We start from the raw sequence: 27,350 nt of genomic DNA, 5'->3' as shown, positions 1-27,350 counted from the left end.
ATCAACTTATTTCTTCCGTATATACCATATCGCCACAACTGTACTGCTTTCCGTATGAAAGGTCGGTGTCAAACCCGCTACCGACTCATACTCGGAAGACTTGGGGCTCATAGTACAAGTAACAAGGGTGAGGTTCTTCAATCTTTTCCCAGGAGTTGGCTCTCAAGGAGAAGATCAACAACTCACCCGGAACGTCCACACATCATCCTCATAACTAAAATAACCAATGAAAGCTTTGTAGTCATTTGTGGCTGATACATAGCTGAAACCACATGTTTGCAAATTTTTTTGTCCCCTACTCCCAGTAAACCTGGGTTATGTAAGTGGTGGAGGAATCCAGTTGATGGGTTCCAGATAGACAAGTTTTTCATAAGAATCTAGAGATACTAATGCCAAACCATTGCATGATCCCAGTAGACACACAAGACTATCTGGTTGATTGTACGGGGAGTTAAGCCTTCTAGCCGAAGAATTGCCTCCAAAATACATAGTTTTCGGGTTGAACTATTCGAGTTGAGTGTTGGTCTCCTATATAAGGGAGAGACTGAGCCGGCATTGAGCTTGCTCGCTGGGATGAGAAATTTGGGTCTTGACATGGATGGGTTTACCATCTCTGCTGCGATCACAGGCTGTGGCGATGATGTCGGTTTGCTTAGGCAACTGCATTCCGCGGTCGTGTCAGGTGGCTTTGATTCATATGTTTCGGTAAACAATTCTCTTGTAACGTACTACAGTAGAAATGGGTTTTAGGAAGAGGCGAAGTGGGTGTTCTTGGTGATGGGAGAGGTGAAAGATGAAGTGTCTTGGAATTCGATGATTGTGGCGTGTGGCCAGCACCGCCAAGGACTGAAAGCGCTGGGATTGTTGCAGGAAATGGTTCGGAGGGGGTTCAATGTCGACATGTTTACATTGGCAAGTGTTTTGACTGCATTTACGTGTGTGGGGGACTTGTTGGGTGGACTTCAGTTTCATGCTAAGTTGATCAAAACTGGTTTCCACCAGAATTCGCATGTTGGGAGTGGCTTGATTGATTTATATTCAAGGTGTGCTGGCGGCATGTCGGAATGCAGGAAAGTGTTTCAAGAGATCCCTTTTCCGGATTTGGTTCTTTGGAACACGATGATTTCTGGGTATTCTCAAAATGATGAGTACTCTGAAGACGCTCTTCATTGTTTCCGGCAAATGCAATGCGTTGGTCACAGCCCTGATGATTGCAGCTTCGTCTGTGTGATTAGCGCATGCTCCAATTTGTCATCCCTCTCTCAGGGAAAGCAGATTCATGCCTTACAAATCAAATCTGACGTCCCTTCAAATAAAATTTCGGTGAATAAAGCTCTTGTTGCAATGTACTTGAAGTGCAGAAATCTTCGCGATGCAAGAAGGTTATTTGATAGAATGCCAGAGCATAACACTCTCTCTTTGAATTCAATCATTGCAGGTTTTGCACAGCATGGGATTGGAAGAGAATCGCTACGGCTATTTGAACACATGCTTCAGATGGATATTGTTCCTACAAGGGTAACCTTTATCTCTGTCCCTTCTGCTTGTGCTCACACTGGAAAAGTTGAGGGTCAGAAGTATTTCAATATGATGAAGGAGAAGTTCGGGATTGAACCGGAAGCAGAACACTATTCATGCATGATTGATCTTTTAGGTCGAGCAGGCAAACTGAGTGAAGCTGAGAGACTCATCGAGATGATGCCATTCTGCCCTGGCTCCATTGGCTGGGCTACATTACTCGGCGCCTGTAGAACGCATGGAAATATTGAACTAGCAGTAAAGGCATCCAACCAGCTTCTTCAGCTGGAACCTCTAAATGCTGCTCCTAGAGCAGGCAAATGGGAAGAGGTAGCAACAATTAGAAAGCATATGCGAGATAGAGGAGTGAAGAGGAAACCAGGTTGTAGTTGGATCGAGGTGAATACGAGGGTACAAGTTTTTGTGGCTGAAGAGATTTACCACCCGATGATCAAAGAAATTCATGAATACTTGGGAGGAGATGTTGAGGAAGATGAAGCGAGCGGGCTATGTGCCTTATTTACGATGGATCTTGGTAAAGGATGATGAGTCTGCAAGAAGTGGGGGAGATAAGGTTAGGTCATCACAGCGAAAAGCTAGCGGATGCGTTTGGGTTGCTCTCGACGAGAGAGTGGGAGCCTTTACTTGTGGTGAAGAACCTGAGGATTTGTGGGGACTGCCACAATGCAATCAAATTTATCTCTGCCATTGCTGGGAGAGAAATCACAGTGCGAGATGCCCACAGGTTTCTTTGCTTTAAGGACGGACATTGCTCTTGTGCGGATTATTGGTGACAGTGTATATGAACTTCAGTTTTCTTTCTCCATAAAATGAAGTTGCAGCTTCTGCAAACACGATGTCACCGGTTTTTCATTACAATTACATTCTCATACAGCTATAGAACAAACCTTTTTTCAAGCCAGACAAACAAAATTGCTAGTGAAGAAGTGGAGCTGAAGGATTCCGAGAAAGAAAGAAAGCATGGTGTGTAAAACAAATTTCCTTGATATAACCGTTTTATATCAAACGGAATACAGATCAGTTCGAGGCCTTAATACAAATCACCCTGTATATTCAATCAAATATGTCAATCAATAGTGACTATATCGTTCACAACAAAAGTCGATGTCCTTGACGTATCATATAAAAATTAAAAATTAACCCAGTAGAGGGCTTGTTTTTATACGACAGCTAAAACAAATTTTACCTGTCATGTTACGCATACCAAAACTTGTGAATAAATGATGCTACGATAGTGTATTAGTGATATGAGTTAAGGTGAAACACTTGGCAGCTTGGCTGGTATGATTCCTTTGATGTGGCCTGCTCGAACTTCTTGTTGGCAGCTTCGTTTTCTTCTAAGCTGGTCTGGACAAAATAACGTATCCACCAAGAGGAGCTCCGCATTTTGGCCTAACAGAAAACAAAGATAATATCAGTCATAAGGTCAACCGGCAATACAAACTGATGACTAAACAACCAAAAACGGAGCATAAGTGATCACAAATGCTACATCGCTAGCATATCTTTTACTTATTTCAAGTTAAAAGAAGGATTAGGGTTTATATAGCCCCTTCATTTTACCAACTAATGCACTTGGATCGAAACATGCTTATCATTTTAAACTCAAGCAAACGATAAGCATCAGGAGTAATGACCGTCAACTTTACAGAATGTAGGAAACCCCACATAGGTAAGAGTAGTAATCCAACAGTTACAAAGTAGCATGATGACATCATAAAGGCAGCATATGATCACTTACTGGACGTCCGAATTTGGATAGCTCAGAAACCTTAGCTTTCTGTTGGCCAGGGAAACCTAAACATAAAAGTAAAATGGCAGTGAAATTAGAAATGATTGTTACCAAAATCAAAAGATTAAAAAAAAAACAAATTACTTTCTACTGGAATAGAAAACGGTTAACGAACATCGAGTCAGAAACACTTGTATCAATGTATTTCTGGCTGAACTAAAACGGCCACACATCTCCAAATTCATGGTATGCCGAGGCATTAATCAAAAGAGAAGTACTAGAGTGCAATATATCATTGTCAATCTTTTGACAAAGTGCAATTTATCTCATGAACTCCTACTAACAAACTATATGAAGGCTTTATAACGTTAACACTGCACAAGCTATATGAACATTATAGAACAATATACCTGAAAAAATAACAAGGCCATCAGAAGACACCCTTGCCAATTCTGGAAGAGTCCTGTTCAGATACTTCGGAGAGAGGTAATCTAAAGCATCCGAGACAATCACAAGAGAAAAGGACTTCGCTTTATAGGGTAGATGGAACTTTATATCAGCCACCCGCACAATGCCTTTGCGCACAAGACTCCTGCAAGTCCTATCAGCATCCTCTATCTCATATGGTTCTACACCCCATGCTTCAATTTCCTCATCTTTCAACAATGCAGATACAACTGAACAAGTATCGGGGCCAATATGCAAAACTTTGTGCATGCTGCCACTATACGCTTTCTTTAGGAAAGGTATTGCTCTCTGAACTTCTAGCGTGCATGAGAAGTCTCCTGATTATAGAAGCAAATGACAAAAATGCTATTATTATACAAAAATCATCAACCCAAACAAGCGCACTTCACACAAACGAAAAAAGTCCAGCATCAGGAATGATAAATTGTACAACACGAACGTAACAATACAAGCAGAAAAAGACCACAAACTCACCTTCAACTCTGCTAACTACTTTGGCACCCCCGAGGACACCTGAATTTTCAAGAACAAACATTTCAATCAGCACATTCATGTGTAAGTATCAAAATCTTAATATAGGAAGCAATTAAATTCCGAGAACCAAAGACATCTGAATATAATGATTGCAGCGCTAGCAGATCGAATTAACAAATTGACACCATTAAATGCGAATCGGATTTGCTAATGCAGATTGCATTCAATTTAACACAAACCTGATCCCTTATAAACATAGCCGATTAGAAGAATGGCTCCCTGAAATTTCAACCAAAAACCAAAAGAAAACACAGTTACAACGCGAAACTCATAATCTTTCCCATTCGTCGTCATAATTTAAAAGCGACTTTCTAAACAATGTAGGAGCTACCCACTGAACACTGAACAGAAACTACATTACAATGAATTGGCATACAAGAAATCGAAAAATCGAATCGAAAAAATTTACCACGACTACAAGGCCAATGGGTAACAAAGGCGACGACTTCGATTTAGAGTTGAAGGCTCCGGAAAACGGAAAGCTCCCATTGCGGCGCGTGGATCCCACCGCCCTCCTCGACATGACTGCTGCTTCTTTAATAGGAGACGAGTCCGAAAATTACTGTACACAGAGAGCATTAATTACAGATTATGGATTAGATCCATATCTACTGTTATGAATGTGAATCGAAGCTTCGAAGTCCAATTCGATTTGGATCTTCTCAAATTTTCCCGCGAAACAAACAGAAAGTCGAATTTTGCAAATAACGGAGAAATTGGATCGAATTTTGGAGATACCTCAGATTCAGATCGACGAACGGGAGCAGCACAATAGGGATTTGATCAGCAGCAATGGCTTTGCTTCTTAGATCTGTGGATTTTTTTTTCAGAAAACAAAATCGTTTTGCTTTTAGCAGTAGAGAGAGAGTTGAGGAAGTGGGAATGCATGTTTATATTTGTATGGGTGTATAGCACGCGGCATTGGCATTGTGTGTCGGCGGGATCTTGTTTTTGTTCCTGCAAATAATTGAAGGATGCTTTGGACATTCTGTTATAAAAAGATAGAATAATACTAGAGTGGTCAAAATTTTTAAATTAAATTACAAATCAAATGATGTATCACCAATAAAAAATAAGCATGTTAATCGATATTTAATTAATAATCCAATCATCTACAACCACATCATTTAATTTACAAATTTGGTTTAAAGAAATTAATCTCCGTAGCATTACTCAAAAAGATAACAATAAGGCTTTCCCCCTTAATTCAAGTGATATTTTAATTCAATTTAGATTATAAAATGAAGAATTTGAACTTAGCTCAATTTTCGTCAAAAGCGAATTTGAACCACATTATTGCTAGTTCATTGTGAGGGTTAGCCATCTCTTCCACTCCTATAATGTAGATAATATTGTTCGTTAAAAATAAATAAAGTGTATTGAAGGGAGCACAATGTTTTCCATATAAGATATTCAACTCTCTATGGAACTTGTTCTTTAATGTAACCGATAACAAACTAAACTTAGTAAATCGACAATAACTAAAAACACGCAAGATATATACTGGTTTGGCTAAACTTCTGCCTACGTCCAATTCTCATTTATGTTTCTTTGAATTAATAATAGTGTATGGTGCTTTTATAAACCCTATAACTAATCCCTCTAACTCAATTGTCTCTGTTTTCTTCTCTCACTTTTTCTAAACCCCCTACCCTATTTTGTAAGTAGTGTGTAGTTTGCATGCCTTTTTCATATTAAGTTTCCTACTCTATGAGAGTACACTTACATTCCTATTTTGTTTCTATTTTTGGGGTTCCTAATCTAATTGTACAAGAAAACTTAATTCTTTCCTAATCCTTGCAGGACAAGAATATGTGCACCTTTAGCTTTCCAAATACAACTCAAAACAAAATAAGACACTAATATTGACAAGCCAATTCTTATTAATCTCCACCTTGGTGAGTCAAACCAAGTATTGATTGTTGCACTCCAGAGTATCTTTGAACCTTTATGAAACGGCTCTGGAAATCTTCAAGAACATTCACCTTGGCAGACTTCTTCTTGTCTCATTGCACCTCAAGTGAAAAAGTGCTCCATCCCTTACTCAATCAACTAGATTGATTAGGTTCAACCAATGCTTGAATTTTTTTACTGGCACTATCTTGGTAAGAAATATGCGGCATTGTCATCCGTGTAAACCTTTTCAACCAAATCTCCTTAGCCATCTTGCAATACCTCACTTTAATGTGCTTTGATCTTCCATGAAAAACTAGATTCTTTGCCAAGTGAATGGCACTTTAACTATCACATTTCAGCTTCACGAAATCCTGAGTGATTCCCATTTGGCTTACCAAGCCATTAAACCAAATTGCCTCATTTCTAACTTCGCCCAGAGCAATAAACTTTGCTTATGTGGTTGACAAAGTTGTAATTGGTTGTATAGTGCCCTCCAACTAATCGGTCCACCTGTGCAAAATATAACTTAAAGTAAACCTTCTCTTGTCCAAATCCCCTACATAGTTGGCATCAACGTACCCCAACACCCATGAATTTGCCTTCTGCTTTTCCAACAAGATCCCTTGTCGCCAAGACTTTTAAGTGACACAGAATCTACTTAATTGTATCCCAATGTTGCCTTATTGGATTTACCATGTACTTGGAAATGACATTGATTGCTTGACCTAGGTAAGGTTGTGTGCACACCATTGCATACATTAGGTTGCTCACAATATTAGCATATGGCACTTCTTCATCACTTGTTTCTCTTTCTTACACTTAAGACATCGTTGGTCACTAAATCTGAAGTGAGCTACCAAATGAGTCGAAACTACCTATACTTCTAGCATGTTGAACTTCTCAAGCACCTTCTGGATATACTTGGCTTGTGATATTTTACCACTGATCCTGCCCACCTCTCTGAATTTGCATGCCAATCTTTTGTTCATGTAATCCTTCCTTTTTCCTAAACACCCACTTGGATCCAACTACCTTATGTCTTTGGGCTTAGGAACTAACTCCCAAACAAAGTTCTTGTAAAGTGACTCCATTTCTTTTGTGATGCACTTATCCAACTATCTCGCTCATCACAAAAATTGACATAGTAGTGGGGGTGGTGGCTACGATAACGGTGGGTGGTGGGGGGGTGGTGGGGGGGGGGGGGAGGGGAGAGTGTATGGTGGCGTGTAGTGGTTGGGGTGCGGAGGTTACAATGGTAGTAGAGGCAATGGCAACAACAGTGGTGGTTGTGGTGGCACTAGCGATGGTTGTGCTGGCAATGGCGGTGGTTGGTGATGGTGAAGACAAAAATGGTGGTGGTAATGGTAGTTGTGGTTGTGGTTGTGATGACAGCAATGATGATGACTGTAATGACCGTGTTAATGTAAGGTTAGTGGTTGTAGTGATAGGTGGTGACAGTCAACTTGTACTCCAAGAGAAAAAATATATGTAGAAGGATAAATAATTTTAGTATAAAAATTAACAAGGTTATTATAAAAATTAAAAATGTCCATTAAAGGTTCAACTCTCTTTATATAAAAGTAGTTTTTCAAAGCACTCTTCAAACTTCTTTTAAAAGCTGTTGTCTGGAAGCTATTATTTTAAAACAATACCAAACGGCCCCTAGAATCTTCTCATTTTCTTCTACCATCAAAAGCAATATTTGCTTTGCTTCATGTGGAATATGAGAAATTCCTCTAAAGTTGTCAACTACCCATGTAAATGTACCCCTTTCCACAACATTTTCCTTTGGAAGCTTTTACAGCTTCTCATCTATAAGCACCAACAACTCTTGCGACCCAACTCTTATTAAGGCATTTTTTCTAACATGTGGACTGGACTGGACTGGTGATTGCCATTGCTTTTCTGCTCCCGAGTCCTTGGGATATTTGCTTTGTTGGTCATCCGTAGTTTTCAAGGCTGTACAGAACCCACTTCCCCCCCCCCCCAAGGATCTTTGACATCTGATGACGACAACCACTCATCAGAGTAATCACCTTCTTGGTCATACATAACTTCAAGATTCTCCTGTGATGGAACATTTTCTGCTCCTAAGAGCTCACATTCCATACCTTCTTCTCTTGAGAAATTGCTAGCCTCCCCATCTTCACCGCCAACAAGACATTCATCAAAATCTACGTTGTCATCCTCATATTCAATCTGAGGAATCCCAAAGGATACAGATAACTGCATCAATGTTCTTTTCAACTTTTAGTTCCATTTTGGTAAGTTTACAAGTGGAGAGACTAACAATACCTTATTCCAAACTTCTATCATGTTTTCAAGCTTTTCCTGGGATTTGCCAATTTGCTCAAGAATTTGTAATACAGTTGATCGATGCTCATCAAGATTAGGAGCCGTACAATCCAACACATGTTGCAATCATACATAAACATTTATTAGATGTGACATGTTGTGAACCACTCTGCGTATTAGTTAGACCAAACCAGAAATATTAATCTCTTTGCTAATGTGTTTTATCTCTCTGTCATATCATCAGATAATGTAGGATACCAAACGGAAGCTTAGAGACATATCAATAGCAGGACGTTGATCGCATTGTATTAATTTGTATCATAAAATGGACAAGTAATTAGTCATACCATGAGCAAATTAGCTTCCACAACTTCTTCTAAAGTTGCATGAAATGCTTCCACTAGCTACAAAAGTAGTTTCTATGAGCAATGACCAGGAATGATGATAAGACACTAAATGAGTGAAGTAGTTTGGACATGCTTTCTATGTACCTGCACTGGCAAATCTGATATAAATCCGACCGTGTCACTCACGAGCACTTTCTTCATGAAGATTAGATACTCAGAATAAGAGCAAAAGATGTTCTAGAAATCATCGAAGAAACAACTCGTTATCACAATTCCAAAATACAAAGAACGAGAAATATAGTTATCATTGAGGGTCATATACCCTGAAGTTAGAACACTTCTCAATTTAGGATCAACTATATAGCAAACAATCTGCAAACACACCACATCTTCGTCAAGATATTAAAAACCAACATTATGGCTTAAAATACATATGGTTTATACATGAAATGGCATTTTGTGTGAATGGAATATAGTACCCAGAATCACTGTACATATCACTATTTGAGATGGCACTAACTAATGTAGATTTCGCCTATCACAAGAAGTGAGAATCAAATGTTTGGATAATTTGTGCAAAATCAAAGTAAATACAATGGATTAGACCACATACAACATTTGTATACCCAACAACAGCAACAGTAGGTAAACCTTGATCATAAGATCCTCCATGATTCTTGCTACCAGGGCGTTGCACAGCTTGAGTACGATGAACATCTTAAATTTGTGATAACAGACTATTCCTCCTTTCTGAAATTCTGGGATTATAGTTTGATTAAGTGGAAGCACATATGCATTAATACTATAATAGTCATCTAGACTCCAGTCCTAGGTCAATAGCTCTATTTTTTTATATATAAGAAAAGACAAGTATCCATAAAACTCTGAGCTTTAATCTAGAAAAGAAAAGAGGTAATAAAATGAAACAAGCAAAAAAGAAACAAAGGAACAAGTAAAATGAAGAAAATTGTATTAGTTGGAATCTAGTGGTTGACATAGGCATAAGACTGTTTGGAAATAAATTGGCTGAAATATCACATCACACAATATTTTGGTAAGAGTAACATGTAAAACCAATGCAATTATGAAAAAATAGTGCTTTTTCTTCATAAGCTCAATGAAATAGCCACTTTTTGTGGAAGTCCCATAAAACTAGAGCATCCAGAAATAAAGATTAACATAAGATATTAGAGTCAAGGAATGAACCTTCATCATTGGAGCTGAGGTTCAGTTTCTCTTGTACCACTAATGAAGCCACGTCCCCCACTTCTTCTTCTGCAATCAAAATCCATCTAGTAAAAATCTTCTCTAAGTATGGATGTACCGAACAACTAAATAAATTCTCTGATCTACTTAAATTTTTCAAACTTAGACAATACATTACCTTAGGGCACTAACAACTTCAGCTTCTCTATCCATTCCAAAAGTAAAGCGTCCAGCTTCGCCATGCAGTCGCACAAGTCTTGTTTTCTTATACATTAGCACTGCCAACTCAACTTGTAAAATTTAAAAAAAGCACCACAGAAAGATCCTTCAAAGCTCTTCACTGAAATACTAACTCCTTAACCAAGATAGCACTAATACCTGTAGCTTTCCCTCATTTGTGCAAGCACGAGCATTGAATATCTCTATTATAAAACCCACGCGGTCCAACACCGCCTTTCCCAAAATTTTCTCCCATTCGAAACAACAATATTAAAATCAATACCATTTTTTAATTTTCTTCATACACTTTGATGTGGGACAATATAAGATCCAATTTTTCTTGGGCACCAAGAAAAAAATGAATATGCATAATTTACTTGCCTCCAAATTCCTCTACCGAATCCCAAACATAATTGTATTTATAAATACAGCATCTACTTCACCCTGTTAAGATTACACAAACTTTGAAATGCATATTAAAATTCTATTCGAGTGATAGTGTATACTAAATAAATCTAAACTATGAGAGCGATAAATAATCTTCCCCAACATTCAACACATACAATGTGATCAAAACTAATAAAAAAAACAAAGTAAAACAAAACAAAAAGAAAAAGAAAGCATCTTTCCTTTTGCTCCATAGCATTCCGATGGCATTTAACAACATCCAAAGTCCCTTTCCCAAAATATGTATCTGTAAGATTCATAATTTGATCAAATGGGGTTAAAATTTGAGTAAATTGTAGCAATGGTCCTTTAACTTTAATCAAATTGGAGCAATGGTCTCTCAACTAAAAATCCATTACCATTGGTCCCCAAACTCATCAAAATGTGTAGCTATGGTCATTTTATCAACTTCGTCAAAATTTTGTAAAAAGGAGTTATATTGGAAAGGCTATTGCTACAAGTAGGATTCCTCAACTCATCAAAACATGTAGCTATGGTCTTTTTCGTCAACTTCGTCAGAATTTTGTGAAAACGAGTTATGTTGGAAGGACCATTGCTTCAGTTGGGTTAAAGTTGAGGGACCATTGCTCGAATTAGGTTAAAGTTGAGGGACCATTTCTCTAGTTGGATTAAAGTTAAGAGACCAAAGGTAATGGATTTTTAGTTGAGGGACATAGCTGCACGTTTTGATGAGTTGAGGGACCAATGATAATGGAATTTTAGTTGAGAAACCATTTCTCCAATAGAGTTAAAGTTAAGGGACCAGTGCTACAATTTACTCTTAAAATTTACTTCAAAAATTGAAAAAAAAATACAAAAAATAAAAATAAAATTAAGGATAGACCTGTGCGGGTTTGGCGTCTAACAATAGGACGTGTGGAGGAATTTCCTTATAAAAAAAATTGATATCGAAAACCCATCTCATTGCTCTTTAAGAGAATTGGCGAGGCAGAGAGCTTCATTAAGCTTGGCTTGCAAGAAGGTTTCAGGGCGAAGGCAAGGCTGGATGACGAAAAGCTTATAAGGGACTGTTGGGTCTTTATTGAAAATCGAAACGACCTCATTTTTGTCCTCCTTGTCTTACTTCGACGACGACAATGATGAGCCGAAAGAGTGGGAAGTCGGAATCGAATATGGTGATGGGGTTTGGTTGGGGGTGGAAGTTGAAGATAGAGGGGTCAGGGTTCTAGAAAATGACCTGAGAGGAGTCAATGAAAGGGAGATGGTTCTTAGCATTTGAACAGCTTGTGTGAATTTCCTTGCTGTTGCTTCTTTGATTGCAAGAAACTGGTTGCTTTGATATGCAACATGCACAAGTAAGCTCAATGACGAAGACAGTGAGTTGGGCCTATCAAATGTAAAGCTTCATTTGGGCCAAGAGAATCCAAATACGATCGTTGGGCCACTCAATGTTAAGTTTTGCTTCTCATGGTCATATATCAAACCGAACTGTTCAATTCGAGTCGCGTTCGGTTAATTCAAGTTTGAATGTATATGTGTGAGTATTACAAAAGTATGAAGCAAATGATATACCGTAGTGGTAGAAAATATTTATGTTTATGCATTATGATGCAGGATAGATTCTCACTGATTATTTTCTAAACTTTTAGCTCAATATGACGGTTTTACACTTGACATCGTGAATGGACCGAATCCAATGTTATTTGTGGCATTCTCTATAAATTTAACCCGATTGTTATTATTATTTTTGCTTCTACAATCAAACCTTAATGGTCTCGATCTATTGAATTAATTAAAGTGACCAACAAACCATTAATCTGACATGACATCCAAAATTATTGGCCTGAAGCCCACTTTTTGGCAATTAACGATTCAATAAATTGTATCTTTTTTTTGAACCGTTGACTCACTTTCGTAGTCTCGAAGCACTTACACTTGAGTTCTTGAAGCAACCAAATCATTACTCATGATCTTCATTCGAATACTTATGCCCAAAGCATTACTCATAGAAATACCTCCCGAATCAGGATTCCATGGCTATTTATCTCGCTTATACGGACTGTTTAATCATGAAAGACATTGCTTGAAGCACACCATAATTACGTCCATGAATGAGTACAATTCTGAAGTTTATAAATCCGATCGAATTTTGACTGGAGAATACTTTTCTCGTTCTTCCATGTTTCTAACTTACTCCTGAAGCAGCAGTGTAGAAAGTAAAAGTTTACCAAATTCTCAGATCTGATTGCTACCACAAACATCAGAGAAAGATAAAGACCCAGCTTTGGTTGGAGTGTACTGAATGATATAAACCCAGTTCGGTTGGAGTCTATCGAATAACTCAGCCCAGTTTGGTCAAAGCCTACCGAATAGTGATGCCCAACTTCGGCAGGGACGTGCCGAAAAAGTATGCTCTACTTCGACATAGGTGCATTGAACGGTACTACTTTGTTTTGGCAGAGGCTTACCGAACAGACCCTTCCAGCTTTGGCTGGAATCTACCGAACCCAATTCTGGGTCTGTCTCTCTCACGATCCAATTTCGAGTTTGTTTTTACAACATATGGTAGAGTCAGAGCCTGCCAATGTGTGACATTATGCCCGAAGCATCCTTAGCACCTAAGACCTAAAACTTCAAGAATAAGGGATAATATTTGCAAACCTTAACCCTGCAGAATCTACTTCCGTCTTGATGGAATAAATCATTGGTTATATATGCACATGTTTGTGCTCATACCAATGTCGTTGACGAGTACTATTCTAGTAGTCAATATGTGAGATTGATTTTGCTCCATCGAACACCGTTGGAAGAGCATAATTTTGACATGGATGGCCTTATTGGTCGAATCCATCAGTAAACCATTTACTTTGTGAACATTTTTCTATGTTATTGGATTCACATTTGGTGTTTGTTTTAGTTGTGGATAATCTTATTGATATTGTCCTTGAATATGAGTTAATTGAATCATGTTTCTTGTATACATGTAATCGAATTCAATTAAACACGTGATTAGGTACGAATGTGGGAAAGTTAGTTGTCTAGATGAATGCGATACTATGCACACTAACTTTATACCTAAATCACATATCTAGCAATGACTTCAGGTTTATCCAACCTGATTGACAGCAACGACACGCTTCTCGTTGTATAAATGGTACTACATTACCATTTAAGAGACCTTATATTCTCCCCGTTCTGGAAGAATGTCATTGAGTATTGAGGATATTCGAGAGAACAATGATCATGAATGAATCCACTGAACAAAATAGAGTGAAATATATTTGCACCACATCCAAAAAAGAGCCTGAAGCTTTGATTTAGGGCCAATGGGCTATGTTTCAACTGGGGAACAAGCCACATGTGGCTGGCCTGGAACCAGAAGATTCAAGTAGTTTACTTGTTTTGGCATAACCTTTTGGGACATTTTGGTCAAACAATGACGCTACGACGCATCTCTTTACCCGAAGTAAGGATCTTGTGCCTATAAGCACACTTGGCTAGGCCTGCTCGTTGGGAAATTGATTTTCTAAATCATCCCTAGCAAAGATATAAAACAACCATCTTTTCACAGTGGATAAGGGAATATATGTGGACTAATCTAACCAAAATGCGAACCATATAAATACTTATGGTTTTGATTGATGAATCGACAAACTGGTCACATGTTTGTCTACACACATTGTTGCTAAACCTCCTGGCCGATTTTAAGGGTTCACCACCCTACTTATCCTATAAAGTCTAGAAGACTAGATAATGCTAAAGAGTTTATATCGATGGTTTTCGATAAGTATTGCATGTCCTTTGAGTTTATAATTGAACATCGAATTCCCATGATCACCCTAAATAGCCTTGCATAGTGATCATAAAGCATAATTTAAATGATCGCCCAGACCCTTGGTGAACGTACCAAGTTTTCGGTTTCTGCCTAAGGCTATGCAATCTTGTACGCAGTTATGCTGGTCCGCCTTGAGGCCCATTGCCACCCAACTTATTCGACATTACAGTTGGTTACTGGGTAAGAACCTAACGTTTCATACTCACGTATTTGGTTGTACATTCCATGTGTCAAGTTGCGTTGCCGCAACATACCAATATGGGTCCTCATATAAGGATGTGAATCATTGTCGATTACGATTCTCCTCCACATTAGCTCCCTTAGAGCCCTTGCAAGCGATCTCTTTACTACTCATTTACAGATTGTCACTTCAATAAGACAGTTTTCCTGCTGTTAAGGGGAAATAAAAACGTTAACGTTCGCGAATTTGCGTAGACGTTGCCCACTATGGCTCATCTCAATCCTCGTACGACACAAGTGTGATAAGCAAGTACGATGAAATTCTATCATTTAGAATGTTGCTCCAAACCCATTCCTCTGATTTAGCTAAAGTGACGACACCATATACCAGCTGTAAACATGCCTGCAAGGATAGACGTACTTAACGGATGTCGAGTCAACATCCCCAAAGGGTGTGGCACCCCTATTGGATGGTTTGGCTGCCTCTATGAAACGGTCCAGTACACCGACGAATAACCAATCAATCTGTCTTGGCCTGAAGCACGACAGATCACTCGGTTAATAGGATTCAGTTCCCTAGAAGAGGAAGGTCACGACACAACAATGAATCCATACTCGATTGTTGTCTCAAATCATTTCCATCTTATGAGATTAATCCGGATTACTCTCGAAACTTGAAGTTCTTGGTCTAGTATACTAGTTTGGATGAGATAATGGAATTGGAATGAGATTATCATCGATGATGTTTTCACTTATATGGTAGCTACCAACATAAATGAAAGCGATGATATCGAACTGTGTTCCATTGATTAGTGATAACGTAGAACTGATTGGACAACCGAAATTACAATCGAGGTTAAATTTCTTACCAAAGTGTGTGTAGACCTATTGTTCCTATACTGCCCAAGGTAACCCTATTGTGTTATAAGTAGGAAATGAAGTGTGATGAGATGAATGAAATAATGCGATTTAATGCACGTCTTACGACTCATGGTTTCTCTCAAATGCCATGTGATTGACTGGAGCATTATGAAATGTGTTTAGTGTTTCTCCATGGGGATATTGATACAGAGATTTACATGTAAGTTCTTGAAGAATTACATGGACTGGTTCAAATAGTTCTAAACTACAGACCATGCTTTGAGGTGTTCGCTTACGGATTGAAGCAATTTGGCAGATGAAGTATACCTGTCTAAGTGATTATTTGATCAGTTAGGGATATGAATGAATACCCTTACGTGTTAAACTATGAAGTCTTATTCTGAATTGCTAGAGTTGCAGTTTATGTCGTTCACATGAATCTCACTAAGACTCTAGAAGAGCTTGAGAAAGCTGTCTCGCACTTGAAGAAAAAATTTGAGATGAAGGATCTTAGGAAAACTCGTTTATGCCTTGGCCTAAAGTTGAAGCATTGTTTTGATGTTACTTTGGTCTACCAGTCGAACTACACCCTAAAGGTGTTACCTTTGAGTATATCTATGATTTTCCATACGCTATATGCAAATGAGACCCTTGAAGAGGTTATGGAATCCGAAATTCCATATCTAAGTTCAATTTTGCGCTTTGTTGTACTTAGCTCATTGCATTAGATATGACATCTCTTTCGTTGTTGATTTATTGGTAAAGATGTAGCATTATGCCTACACGTAACCACCGAATTGGTATTAAAGACATTTTTCCGCTACCTTGAAAGGCACTATGGATTTGGGCTAATCCCAATGCATCTCAAGTGGATCCGACCCTCTTGATCCTCGAAATGATGTTTGCCTTATTTGTTATACTGATGTAGGTTACTTATCAAACCAGCACAAGGCACATCCCCGAATGGTTATGTCTTTACCGTTAGGGATATCGCAATATCTTGGAGGTCCACAATATGACCTTAGTTGTGAAACCTTAGAATCATTCCAAGACTTACCTCACTTCACTACGCCACACGTGAGACATGGTTAGGAGTTCTTGTTGAGCATATTCGAAGTACTTGCTATTTTCATCCATCGTTGAGTCCCAATGAAGATCCATGAAGGCTATGCTGCATGTATCCACCCGACCAAGACATGATACATCAACGAAGTTAATGCCAAGACATATTGCGTCTATATCTATGTCAACAAAGCATTAAGAGATCGAAATTATGCAAGCCGATCCCAGACAAACTTGCCGACCTCTACATGATGTCAGTGCCGAAGTCAACCTTCCAGAAGCTTGTCAAAGGAATTGGTATGCCTAACTATTCATATGCAATGCTTATAATTCTCATTTGGAAGTTCTGTCAAACTCGGGGGAAGTATCCAGAAGTATACTCATTTGATCTTAATGTACTCTTTTTCCTTACGATTAGGAGCATTTTTCCCACTAGGTTTTTGCTGCATAACTAGGTTTTGATGAGGCACCCATCCTGGGCTGATCATACCTTTGTGAGCTCTTCCACTTGCATCCCGAAGACGTATAGTTTTGACTTAATGCAACTTCTCACTTTTCTCCTTAGTCTATGAGTTTTTCTTTCACCTTGAGTTTTACCATAGTGACGTTTTGTGAGTTTTACGTTTTATGCATTCTTCAGTTGATCTGAGACTTGCATTCACTCATTGTGCCTACAACTTCATCATTGTACTTACTTCATCTCTGAAGACTTCATGTGCCATTTATTTGAGTATTTATACACTCAAAGGGGAGTGCTACAGTCCTATTAGATTAGGAATATGATTGCGTAAATCCTAGTGTATCTAGGAATATCTTGTATATTCCCTTTAGCAGTTTGATTCCTATTAGAGTTGTAATCCTAATAGGGTAAGGATTTAACCTTCCTACTACTATAATTAAAGGCACAATGGGGTGGAATAGAACACACCTTAGAATTACATATCTCTCTTATCTCTCTGTTGCCGCCAACCCCTCTCTCTCTCTGTTCTTTATATGATTTAGTAAATTAGGCCTAAAACAAATATTGATTTATTGTGTATAAATTAGATTATAATCTAATTAAAATCCAAAATCCTAGCCACATTCATCTTCTTACCCCGTAGAAGAAAGAACCCAGAAATTCGAAGAAATTCGTTTGCTCATGCTTATTTCTTTCTCAGGTTTTGGTGTTATGGAATCAATTGATGGATTTTGGGTGAAGTGATTCGACAGTCATATCAGATAGTGGGGGTGAGGCGATTTGACAAATTTGGATTGCAAATGTTTGTGGCCTGGGCATGGTATTGGTTATGCAGTAGTGATGAAGAAGGGAGATGGAAAGGGAGAATGGTCGGGAATGAGATGGATGGTGAAGGACATGATGGGCATTATTGGAATAATAAAAACCAAGTGAGGGCATAATTGATAAAAGAAGTCGATTCCGGATTCTCCACCAATCTAGGAAGTCAATTACCTCCCTTATCTAGGGAGTCCAATTCCTCCAAAATGAGAGTTGGATTTAAACAAAGATGTAAAAAAAGATATAGCCCGTAATCAGAATCCAATTTCGTAAATTGATTCCGATTATGGGTACGTAAACGTGCCCTTAAGGTAGACTTTAATAAGTTCGAGAGGTAGTTGGTCTCCTTTCCCAGAAGACTTTAACTTCAAGTCGAAGGTTAGACTGTAAAGAAAATCAGGAAACAACTTTCTACTTGTCTACTCAACTTGAGATTTCTACACCTCATACCCTTTCCTGCACAGCACAACAAGTGTCGGGGTATTTGTGGAGCCATAAATAATTCAAAAAATTCTGGAGCTGACATGTGGAATATTACAGCAAAAATAAGAATGCCCTTATTAAAATGGGGTGGCCTACATTTAATCCACGTGCAATCCAATTTTCTTGGAAGTCTAAGCAGTTGCCTATGATCTCATCAATCTCCCATGCCCATGACAAGGAGAAAAATTGAAGATATTAAAGATAAGATTAATTACTAAATCCTATCATTATACTTTCCTAAATGAAGATCAAATCCAATCAGGAATTCCACAAGATAATCCAAGATATTATTTATTAAATAATATCTTGGGATAATTCTTTCCTCATCCATCATACAGATGACACACCTTGGTCAATTGAATGCTGATGCATGGCACGACAAAACCCTACACATGTGGTCGACCCTAGATTAATAAATACCCTATCTCCACCGATTTCTGATAAGTTTTTGCATGGAATTAAGCCTTAAACTCTCTTTCTTTTAAGAGAAACTGACTTAGACATATGAGATCCATTGGCTAACCCCTTCTTCCTCCTCCTTCCCTCGCCTCACAGGCGCGTGTGGCTTTGGCCGTTGATCAAAGGTGTTTATTTATTTTGTAGGTACAATACTGTCAAGACTGCAGACATCGGAATTTTGCTATCACATGCAGCAATAGAGGAATGAAAGAATATGGCTCAAATAAATTGTAGATATGTTTTCCTTGTACCAATGCTTTTATTTACAATAAATCATAAGAAGAGAGATACTTGCTCTCCAAGTACTACAAAACATAATATAATAGTACAACTAGATTATAGAAAACCTAAACAAAATCAACCACCGATTTACACAATCACACAATGTTAAATATTAAATACAACAAATTTCAGATTTTTTGAAAGGATAAAAAAAAAATCAAAAGATACTTGCTCTCCAAGTTGTTTAATAAATTTCAAGCTATGATAGTATGCTATTGATCGAAAACGAAAAGAAAAGAAAAAGCTCTGATATGCTTTTTTTGCATGCAGTGAAAAAGTCATGATTCCAAGGGAGAAACCATATATTATTTTTGAAGGAAACCCTTGACATCTTCCCACTATTGAATTTGGGGATTCTGGCAGTAGCGCTACCAGTTTTACGTTTGAGCTATTTGCAGAAAATTTCGTGGCGCGGAATATTGTATTCAAGGTTAAGCATCTATCCTAAATCTTATAATGTCCTAGCACACAAATGAATTGAAAATTTGTCAATGATAAAAGTTATGCCTTTTTCTTTTTATGGATAGTACTTGCATTCGTTTAAGTGAGAAATGCACGTATTCTTTCATATGCAAATAACGTATTTTGATCGATAAAAATTAACGATTAGAATCGTTCAATTTCTTAATTTTCATTTAAAGATTACCGTTATAAAGATTTATTGCAGTTGGAGTTCATTTAGTTATCTAATTGTATAGAACAAATCGACAATGTAAGTAGTAATATTAATAGAACGATCTCCAAATGAAGATTAATAAAATAAATGGTTCCGGTTGTTGATTTTATTTGATCACATAACGTTATTCGCAAATAGGAGATATGTGCATCCCCACACGAGGGATGCAAGTATTGTCCCTTTTTATAAAAGTGTTGTATTGGACACTTAAAAAATTACTAGCCTCTTGTCACACGCTTGCACGTAAACTTGTAAACGGGTCGAATTTATTGGGTTTGGGTCGGTTTCACCCGATCAGTTAAGTTAATGGGTCACCCAAACTCAATTCGTTAAGCTAACGAGTCACCCAAACCCAACCCATTAAGATCATTGGTCACCTGTTTCATCTGTTTCACTCGTCAAAACCCATGAACAATTTTTATTGTTTTTTTGTTTAATTTTGCATTCCAATTCAAATTACGCATTTTAATGTACAAAGAGATCTCACATTCAGATTTCATTTACAATAGTTGGCAGTGCATTCAGTAGTGAAACGTAAAGGCACAACAAGAAGCCTGATCTGAAAATAAATAATGGGACTAGTAAAGTCACAGAAAGCTGAACACAGAAAAACTACTTCAAAAATCCAACACGCAATACCAATATGCAAAACCAATGGAATCAATCCATTTTGAAAGAAATCTCCATTGTCCATCCTTTTCACCGTTTAATAGAGGCCTGCCATGACCTTCTTCTTCAAGTATAAGACAAAGAAGCACTTGAAGGAAGGATCCCGATCCGGCAAGCCAGAGGACTAGTTGCCGCTGATGGAGGAGAGAAGCTTAACTCGCTCTCGAGAAAGCAGCTGGGACCAAGTGTCAGAGCCACCGGAGGAGGAGGAAGAGTCGTCTGTTGCCATTTTGAGCTGGGAATGTAGTCCTAGAGCATATCGGCGACCTCCTTGAAGTCACAGAGATAGACTTTGAGTTTGAGGGCTTCATATTATAACTATTGAAATCACACAAAAGTCCTCAATAACGGGTGTTAACGGGTTTTATGGGTTAACCCAAATTGACCCGTTATTTAATGCGTGATTAACGAGTTGATCAGTTAACAACCTGACCGGTTAAATAGTCATCCGAATACTAATTTTAATGGGTGGGTCGGGTCGAGTTTAAAATGCCAAGTCTACTTGCACGTGTGGCAATTGGCCTTTTTTTTTTTTACTGTTGTTTATAACTTTATTTATTTTAGATATTATTGTTTTTTTATTATGAAATATGTTTGAAAAAATAATGAATGTAACCACCTTCAATCCCACCATACAAGGTTTTATTGTGTAATTATTATTATTATTTTTTGAAATTATAATAAGAGAATAGTAGTCACTTAGTATTACGATCAAGTGGTATTCATCTTCATTTGTAAGTAAGATATCTTAAGTTCGATTATCGTTAAGGGCAAAGTTGAACCACATTATTATGACAAACTCATTGTAAGGCTTAGCCCACTCTCCTATCGCCTTAGGATAAATACTATCATTTGTTAAAAAAAAAAAAAAAAAAGAAGAAGAGGAATTTGGGTATTATGAAAGCTGTACCATTTTTACCTTCTTCGTTTATATATATATATATATATATATATATATATATATATATATATATATATATCGTCAATAACAAATTTGAACCGTATTACTATTAGCTCATTGTGAGGTTAAGATCATTCCTCTCCCCCTACCCTTGCTGTATATAATATTGTTTATTATATATAAAAAAAATTTGATCATTCATTTTTTTTTTTTTTTTTTGATCAAGATCATTCATCATTATTAAATTACTAATTTTGTAGCGTTACGTGCTTGTTACGGAAGTGTATTTTTTTCAAGTCACTCTCATTAATTTATCCTTGAATTCACAATTTTGGTTTCTCACAGAATATACATGACCGTCTTATCGATCCGGATGCCTCAAAGAGAACTACCTGGGCACCTACAACTTTAATTTAAGCAGACAAAACAAGTTTTTATAAGGGAAGTTTAATAAAAAAACTTCTGGTATTGTTCACTTTAACAAAAAGCCATATTTTTACACTAAAAAGTGAATCTTGGTACTATTCACTTTACCCTTTATTTTGTACTTATCGTTAAAACTCAAAAATTTCAAACCATTTTCATTAATTTTCCCTTTTTATAATTGTTCTTTCATCAGCTTGCAAGATAGGTTGACTAATTTCAAAGGTCGCCACTACTTTATAACTGCACTATTCAAGGGGCTATGGACTTTATTTGGGGTAATGTTCTAAAAATCGGCTTAGGCGCCTTGATGGTGGGCAATGGCCAGCCGTTCCAATTAAGGTCAAATCGTTTGATAAGTCAAAAAACCCATTCGGTGGCACCTAAGTGAGGATCTAGGCGGAGCAGGCGGGGCTGGGTGGCTGGGAGATCTACCTAGGCGATTGAGTTTGTCTAAAAAAGAATTGCATCCAGAACTAAAAGTGTGAAGTCTGGTGGCCACCGACAAGAAGATGCATTAGCAGGAGCAGAGGGTGACAAGATGAAGACGATGAATAGTTTAAATGGCCTATATTATATGTCGTCGTTTGCTATAGCCTATTTAAGTGGATCCGCAACTTTTCGTTTTCCAAAGCTAAATGGACTTTAAAATTTAATGGCCTTCTTGACCGAACCCAAAACGTCCAAAACAACAATAAAACAAAAGAAAGTTAATGGGCTTTTTCATTTCTAGTTTTTAATTAGACTTAGTGAATCTACATTAAGTTTTTAATATTTGAAAATTTCAAGTATAAGTACGTAATTATTCATATGTTTTATGGTAACTTTAATAAAAATAAAGAAATATTATATGTAATGTCATCCAATACTAGTATAGGTTTTTTACTCAGTAAAAATAGACATTATTTATATGAGATATAATAATTTACTCAAAGCCACCTAGCCCGCCTAAGCACCCGCCTAATTCCCGTCTAGCCTCGTAGGCTCTAGGCCCCAACTCACCACCCGACTAGCGCCTAACTTCTTTTAAAACCTTGATTTGGGGCAATGGCTAGTCAATTTATGAGGTTAAATATCTAATCCTTTTCATGTTTACTCATATATCTTAATTTTATTTTTTGTCAAATGATAGATTTGTTAGATTAAAGAGTCAACGGGGTTCGAATCTACGTCATCATGCAAGCACAACACTCTTCTCCATCACCGTGATAAAAGCCACTTGCACTCATATTCATTTATTTGATTTCACATTATACTAGGGTTTGTATATAAGTCGATTAAGAGCAATTTAGAAAAACATGTATGCATTTACTAATTTACTCTCTATCAAATCATTTTGTAGAAATGCCAGATACACACAATGTCAGACAAAATAGGTGGTGGTGGTTATATTATAGCTCAAGGTTGTGACAACCCTAGCGATAGTACATGTTTTGTATTCAAAGATTGCCATATATTTGGCACAAGTCCTATACTTTTTGTAAAACTTAAGAACACAAAGGTTTCAGTTCAGTTGCATACCCATTAATGCATGGGATGCCTGTATTTATAATTATTGACAGATTACAATCAAAGTTTGAACTATCCCTATTTACATGGAAATTCAAAATTCAAAAGATACAATTGAAATCCACAGAGATTACAACTAGTTTTAGTTAGAAGAATAATTCAAAAGGAAGTCCTATAAACAAGGAGATAAGACTCATAAGCACAGCACGTCTTCAGGAACTGTTGGTCACCACCAAAGGTTGACTTCGTCTAACAGGCCCCCGAAAGCTGATTGGAGGTGGAACAACAGGAAGCTTGGATACCAGCAACTTGAAACGCGATGAGGACAGTCCTTTGGTAAACAAATCAGTTAACTGATCTTGAGAACAAATGTAATTCACTAATAATTCAGCACTAACAACATTTTCCCGTATGTAATGATAATCAACCTCGAGATGTTTTGCGCGCGAATGGAAGACAGGATTGGATGCAAGTGCAATTGAGGAGACATTGTCACACCAAATTGTTGGTTGACAAAGATGCAAATGCAGATCTTTAAAGAGAGATTGAAGCCATGATAACTCAGCTGCAGTATAGCTCAACTGTCTGTACTCAGCCTCCGCACTAGACCGGGACACCGTCTTTTGTTTCTTTGAACTCCATGAGACAAGATTGGGTCCCAAATAAATACAATAACCACATGTGGAATGTCTAGTATCTGGATTACCAGCATAATCAGCATAAAAAAACGCAAACAATCTAGCATTTCTGGGTTTGTAGAGAAGTCCATGATTATGCGTGGCTTTTAAGTATCGTAGAATACGTTTCACAGCCTTCCAGTGAGAAAGTTTGGGTGCATGCATAAACTGGCATACTTGATTGACCGAGTATGATAAATCAGGTTGAGTTATAGTGATGTACTGCAATGCTCTGACCACACTACTATAATGTGCTGGATTTTCATATGCCTCACCATCATACGCACTAAGTTTTTGTCCACAGGAAACCGGAGTTGATATAAGCTTAGCCTCAGTGAACTTTATGTGAGTGAGTAGGTCCAAAGCATATTTAAACTGACTAAGATGCATGCAATTCCCAATATACTTAACTTCAACACCCAAAAAATAGTGGAGAGGTCCCAAATCTTTCATGGAAAACAAAGTATGTAGCTTGGTAATCAAATGTGCCATCTGTCGTGGATTATTCCCAGTAAGTAGAATATCATCTACATAGATCAACAAGATGAGATACACATCTTTCTGATTAAACACAAAGAGACTGTAATCATATGTGGATTCTTGAAATCCGAGTTGAAGCAAAAATTCAGAAGAGCGTTGAAACCAAACCCTAGGCGCTTGTTTTAAACCATAAATGGACCGCTGCAGTTTACAAACATGGTGGGGAAATTGCTTGTCAACAAACTCCGCAAGCTGTCTCATATATACTTCTTCACGTATATAGCCACGCAGAAATGCATTATGCACATCAAGCTGTCGAACATGCCAATTTTTTGAGACTGCAAGATTAAGAACCAGTCTTATGGTATTATGCTTGACGACAGGACTGAAGGTTTCTTTGTAATCCACACCAGCCTATTGATGAAAACCATTTGCAACTAAACGTGCTTTATTTCTTTCAATTGTACCATCGACATTCCTCTTTATTTTGAAGACCCACTTGTTAGGCAAAACATTCATGTTGGAACGATATGGAACCAAGTTCCACATCCCACGACGCTACAAAGCATTAAATTCTTAGACCATGGCATTTCTTTATTCTAGATATTTGATTGCCTGAGTAAAACACATAGGCTCAACAGGAACATCATTAATAGCAATATGTACATGCATAGCATATTTAGGGTTTGGTTTATGTATTCCCGACTTGGAACATGCGGTCATGTCGTGTGGTGGTTCAATAGGAGCCTCGTTAGGCACTAGCATAGGTCCATGACTTACTGTGGCTTGCTCATTTAACACGGGAGAGGAACCTAGGAGACTAGGCTATGAAGTCACATCGGGGTTGTCAGTTTGTATAGGTGAAGAAGTAGGAGCAGGGTGGGTGACCATGTGGTATGGGTTGACAGATGAAGTTTGTGGTGGAAATGGATTGAATGTTTGAATGGAAGTAGGTGGCACAGTCAAAATAGGTGGAATAGGATGGGTGATAGTTGGGCTTGGATTGTCAGAGGTGATTTGTGATGAAGCGTGATTTAGGGTGGGTACGGTAGTATGGTTCTCAATCAAAGTAGGAGGTGTGCTGACAGGAAAATTAAATAAGAAATCTGGCAAAGAAGGGGCACCTTGTGTTTGAACGCTCTCAGAGGAAGATGTGAGTCCTTGAAAAGGATAAAAGTTCTCATTTAATAGAACATGGCGAGACAAAAAAACTCGTCTCATGGACAAATCTATACATTTGTAGCCTTGATGATTCAAAGAATAACCTAAGAACACACATGATTTTGATTTTGGTTGAAGTTTATTTGCTGTGTATGGCACCAACCATGGAAAACATTGACAACCAAAAATTTTTAAGGTAGCATAGTTTGGTGGTTTATGAAATAACTTCTCACAAGGTGATGTGTTAGCCAACACATGGGTGGGCAACATAGTGATCAGATATATTGCTGTGCTCCAGGCATCAAACCAAAACTTAGTAGGCATGTGTGATTAAGAAAGCATCACAAATTCCAGTTTCAACAATGTGTCGATGTTTATGCTCCGCAATTCCATTTTGTTCTGGATGTTTAGGACACGAAAATCTTTGAGAAATTCCATGAAGTGCTAAATTTTTTTGAAAGGCAATGCTTTTGTATTCACCACCTTCATCACATTGAAGGGCTTTAATTTTTAAATTGAACAAATTTTCAACTTTGGCCTTAAACTGAATAAATATTTCAAAGACCTGAGATTTATTTTTCATGGGAAAAATCCAAGAATATCTTGAGTAATCATCAACAAACAACACATAATAATGAAAACCTTCATTGGAAATAATTGGAGAACACCAAACATCAGAATGTAAAAGCTGCAAAGGATAATGGGAAATAAAATCGGACACTTTGAAAGACAACTTGGTACTTTTTCCTAAAGGACAAGACTGACAAAACTTTACATTGGTGGTACCATCTACTGGAACCAATTTATTTGCAATTAAAAACTTTATTGTAGACTTGACAGGATGTCCAAGACGTGCATGCCATTTTTGAACAGAAACTCGAACACCTACGAAAGCTGTAAATGGATATGAAATTTGTCCACCGCCACTTGAAAACGGGTATAAGTCGTTCTCACATCTCCCTCGAAAAAACGTCTTTCGGGTCTTGAGGTCCTTGACAAGAAAGAAATGTGGAAATATTAATAAACAACAGCCATTGTCTAATGTGAATTTATGGGCAAAAATTATACTAGTTGAGGCTTTACGGCAGTGTAGGATGTCTTGTAACTTAAATGAGCAAGCGTCAGTATGAAGTTTATTAGAACCATAATGTGAGATCAAAATACCAGAATCATTACCTACACCACCAACACCATCATTACCATTATATTCCTTCGAGTTTACCATTTTTTGCAAATCTGGAGTGATATGCGCATTAGCTCCTATGTCTAATAACCAATTGCCATTTTGTTGTTTGTTGAGAGTAATAAGGGACGACACCATTGCAGAAAGATGTTTGGTAGGGATGTGGCCTTCAAACGCAGCATTCATCCATTGATAATAGTCAAGAGCCGGATGGCCAGGTTTGCCACATATTTGGCAAATAATTAGCTCACCATTGGAAGCACAACGATCACTATTCCCAGAAGCAAGTCGCAGATTATTATTTGAACAAGGATTGAAGCCTCGTTGAAAAGAACCTGCACCACAGTTTGATAGAGAAGAGTCGCGACCAACACCACGACCGCGACATCCACCTCAACCTCTTGCAGCAACAAAAGCATTAATAGGATTCTGTTCCACCACAGGGGCAGCGTGCTCCAACATTCTTCTTTCAGTGGTCAGCAATAGCGCCTCAGGAGTCAGATATGTGATAGGTGTATCACGAACCTGAGCAGCACTAACTGTCATCTCAAAAGCTGGACCAAGATTGTTCAACATAATCTGTCCT

At 37.8% G+C, this 27,350-nt stretch overlaps 2 protein-coding genes and 3 pseudogenes across 2 annotated transcripts; 2 read left to right on the top strand and 3 right to left on the bottom strand.

Moving 5' to 3' along the window:
* Nucleotides 1–573: 573 nt before the first annotated feature.
* LOC137738926 (pentatricopeptide repeat-containing protein At3g49710-like) lies at nt 574–2,390 on the top strand (annotated as a pseudogene).
* Nucleotides 2,391–2,505: 115 nt separating this feature from the next.
* Nucleotides 2,506–5,193, bottom strand: LOC137738936 (probable pectin methylesterase CGR2). Its single transcript, XM_068478405.1, has 7 exons — nt 5,012–5,193; nt 4,683–4,835; nt 4,453–4,492; nt 4,214–4,252; nt 3,682–4,056; nt 3,281–3,336; nt 2,506–2,931 (listed from the first exon to the last, which is right to left on the bottom strand). Exons 2-7 carry the CDS (start codon nt 4,794–4,796, stop codon nt 2,779–2,781), a joined length of 777 nt encoding a protein of 258 aa, XP_068334506.1. The 5' UTR covers nt 4,797–4,835; nt 5,012–5,193; the 3' UTR covers nt 2,506–2,778.
* Nucleotides 5,194–7,769: 2,576 nt separating this feature from the next.
* Nucleotides 7,770–11,919, bottom strand: LOC137724388 (GTP-binding protein At3g49725, chloroplastic-like; annotated as a pseudogene).
* Nucleotides 11,920–13,019: 1,100 nt separating this feature from the next.
* LOC137724378 (probable pectinesterase 29) lies at nt 13,020–23,282 on the top strand (annotated as a pseudogene).
* A 193-nt stretch (nt 23,283–23,475) lies between these two features.
* Nucleotides 23,476–24,432, bottom strand: LOC137724368 (uncharacterized mitochondrial protein AtMg00810-like). The gene has a single exon (XM_068463118.1). It carries the CDS (start codon nt 24,430–24,432, stop codon nt 23,476–23,478), a length of 957 nt encoding a protein of 318 aa, XP_068319219.1.
* Nucleotides 24,433–27,350: the final 2,918 nt, after the last annotated feature.

This window comes from Pyrus communis, chromosome 1 (genome assembly GCF_963583255.1).
Source record: "Pyrus communis chromosome 1, drPyrComm1.1, whole genome shotgun sequence".
In the NCBI taxonomy this organism is placed as follows: Eukaryota; Viridiplantae; Streptophyta; class Magnoliopsida; order Rosales; family Rosaceae; genus Pyrus; species Pyrus communis.
Note: the sequence above shows the minus strand (reverse complement) of the source record. Positions and strands in the feature narration are given on the sequence as shown.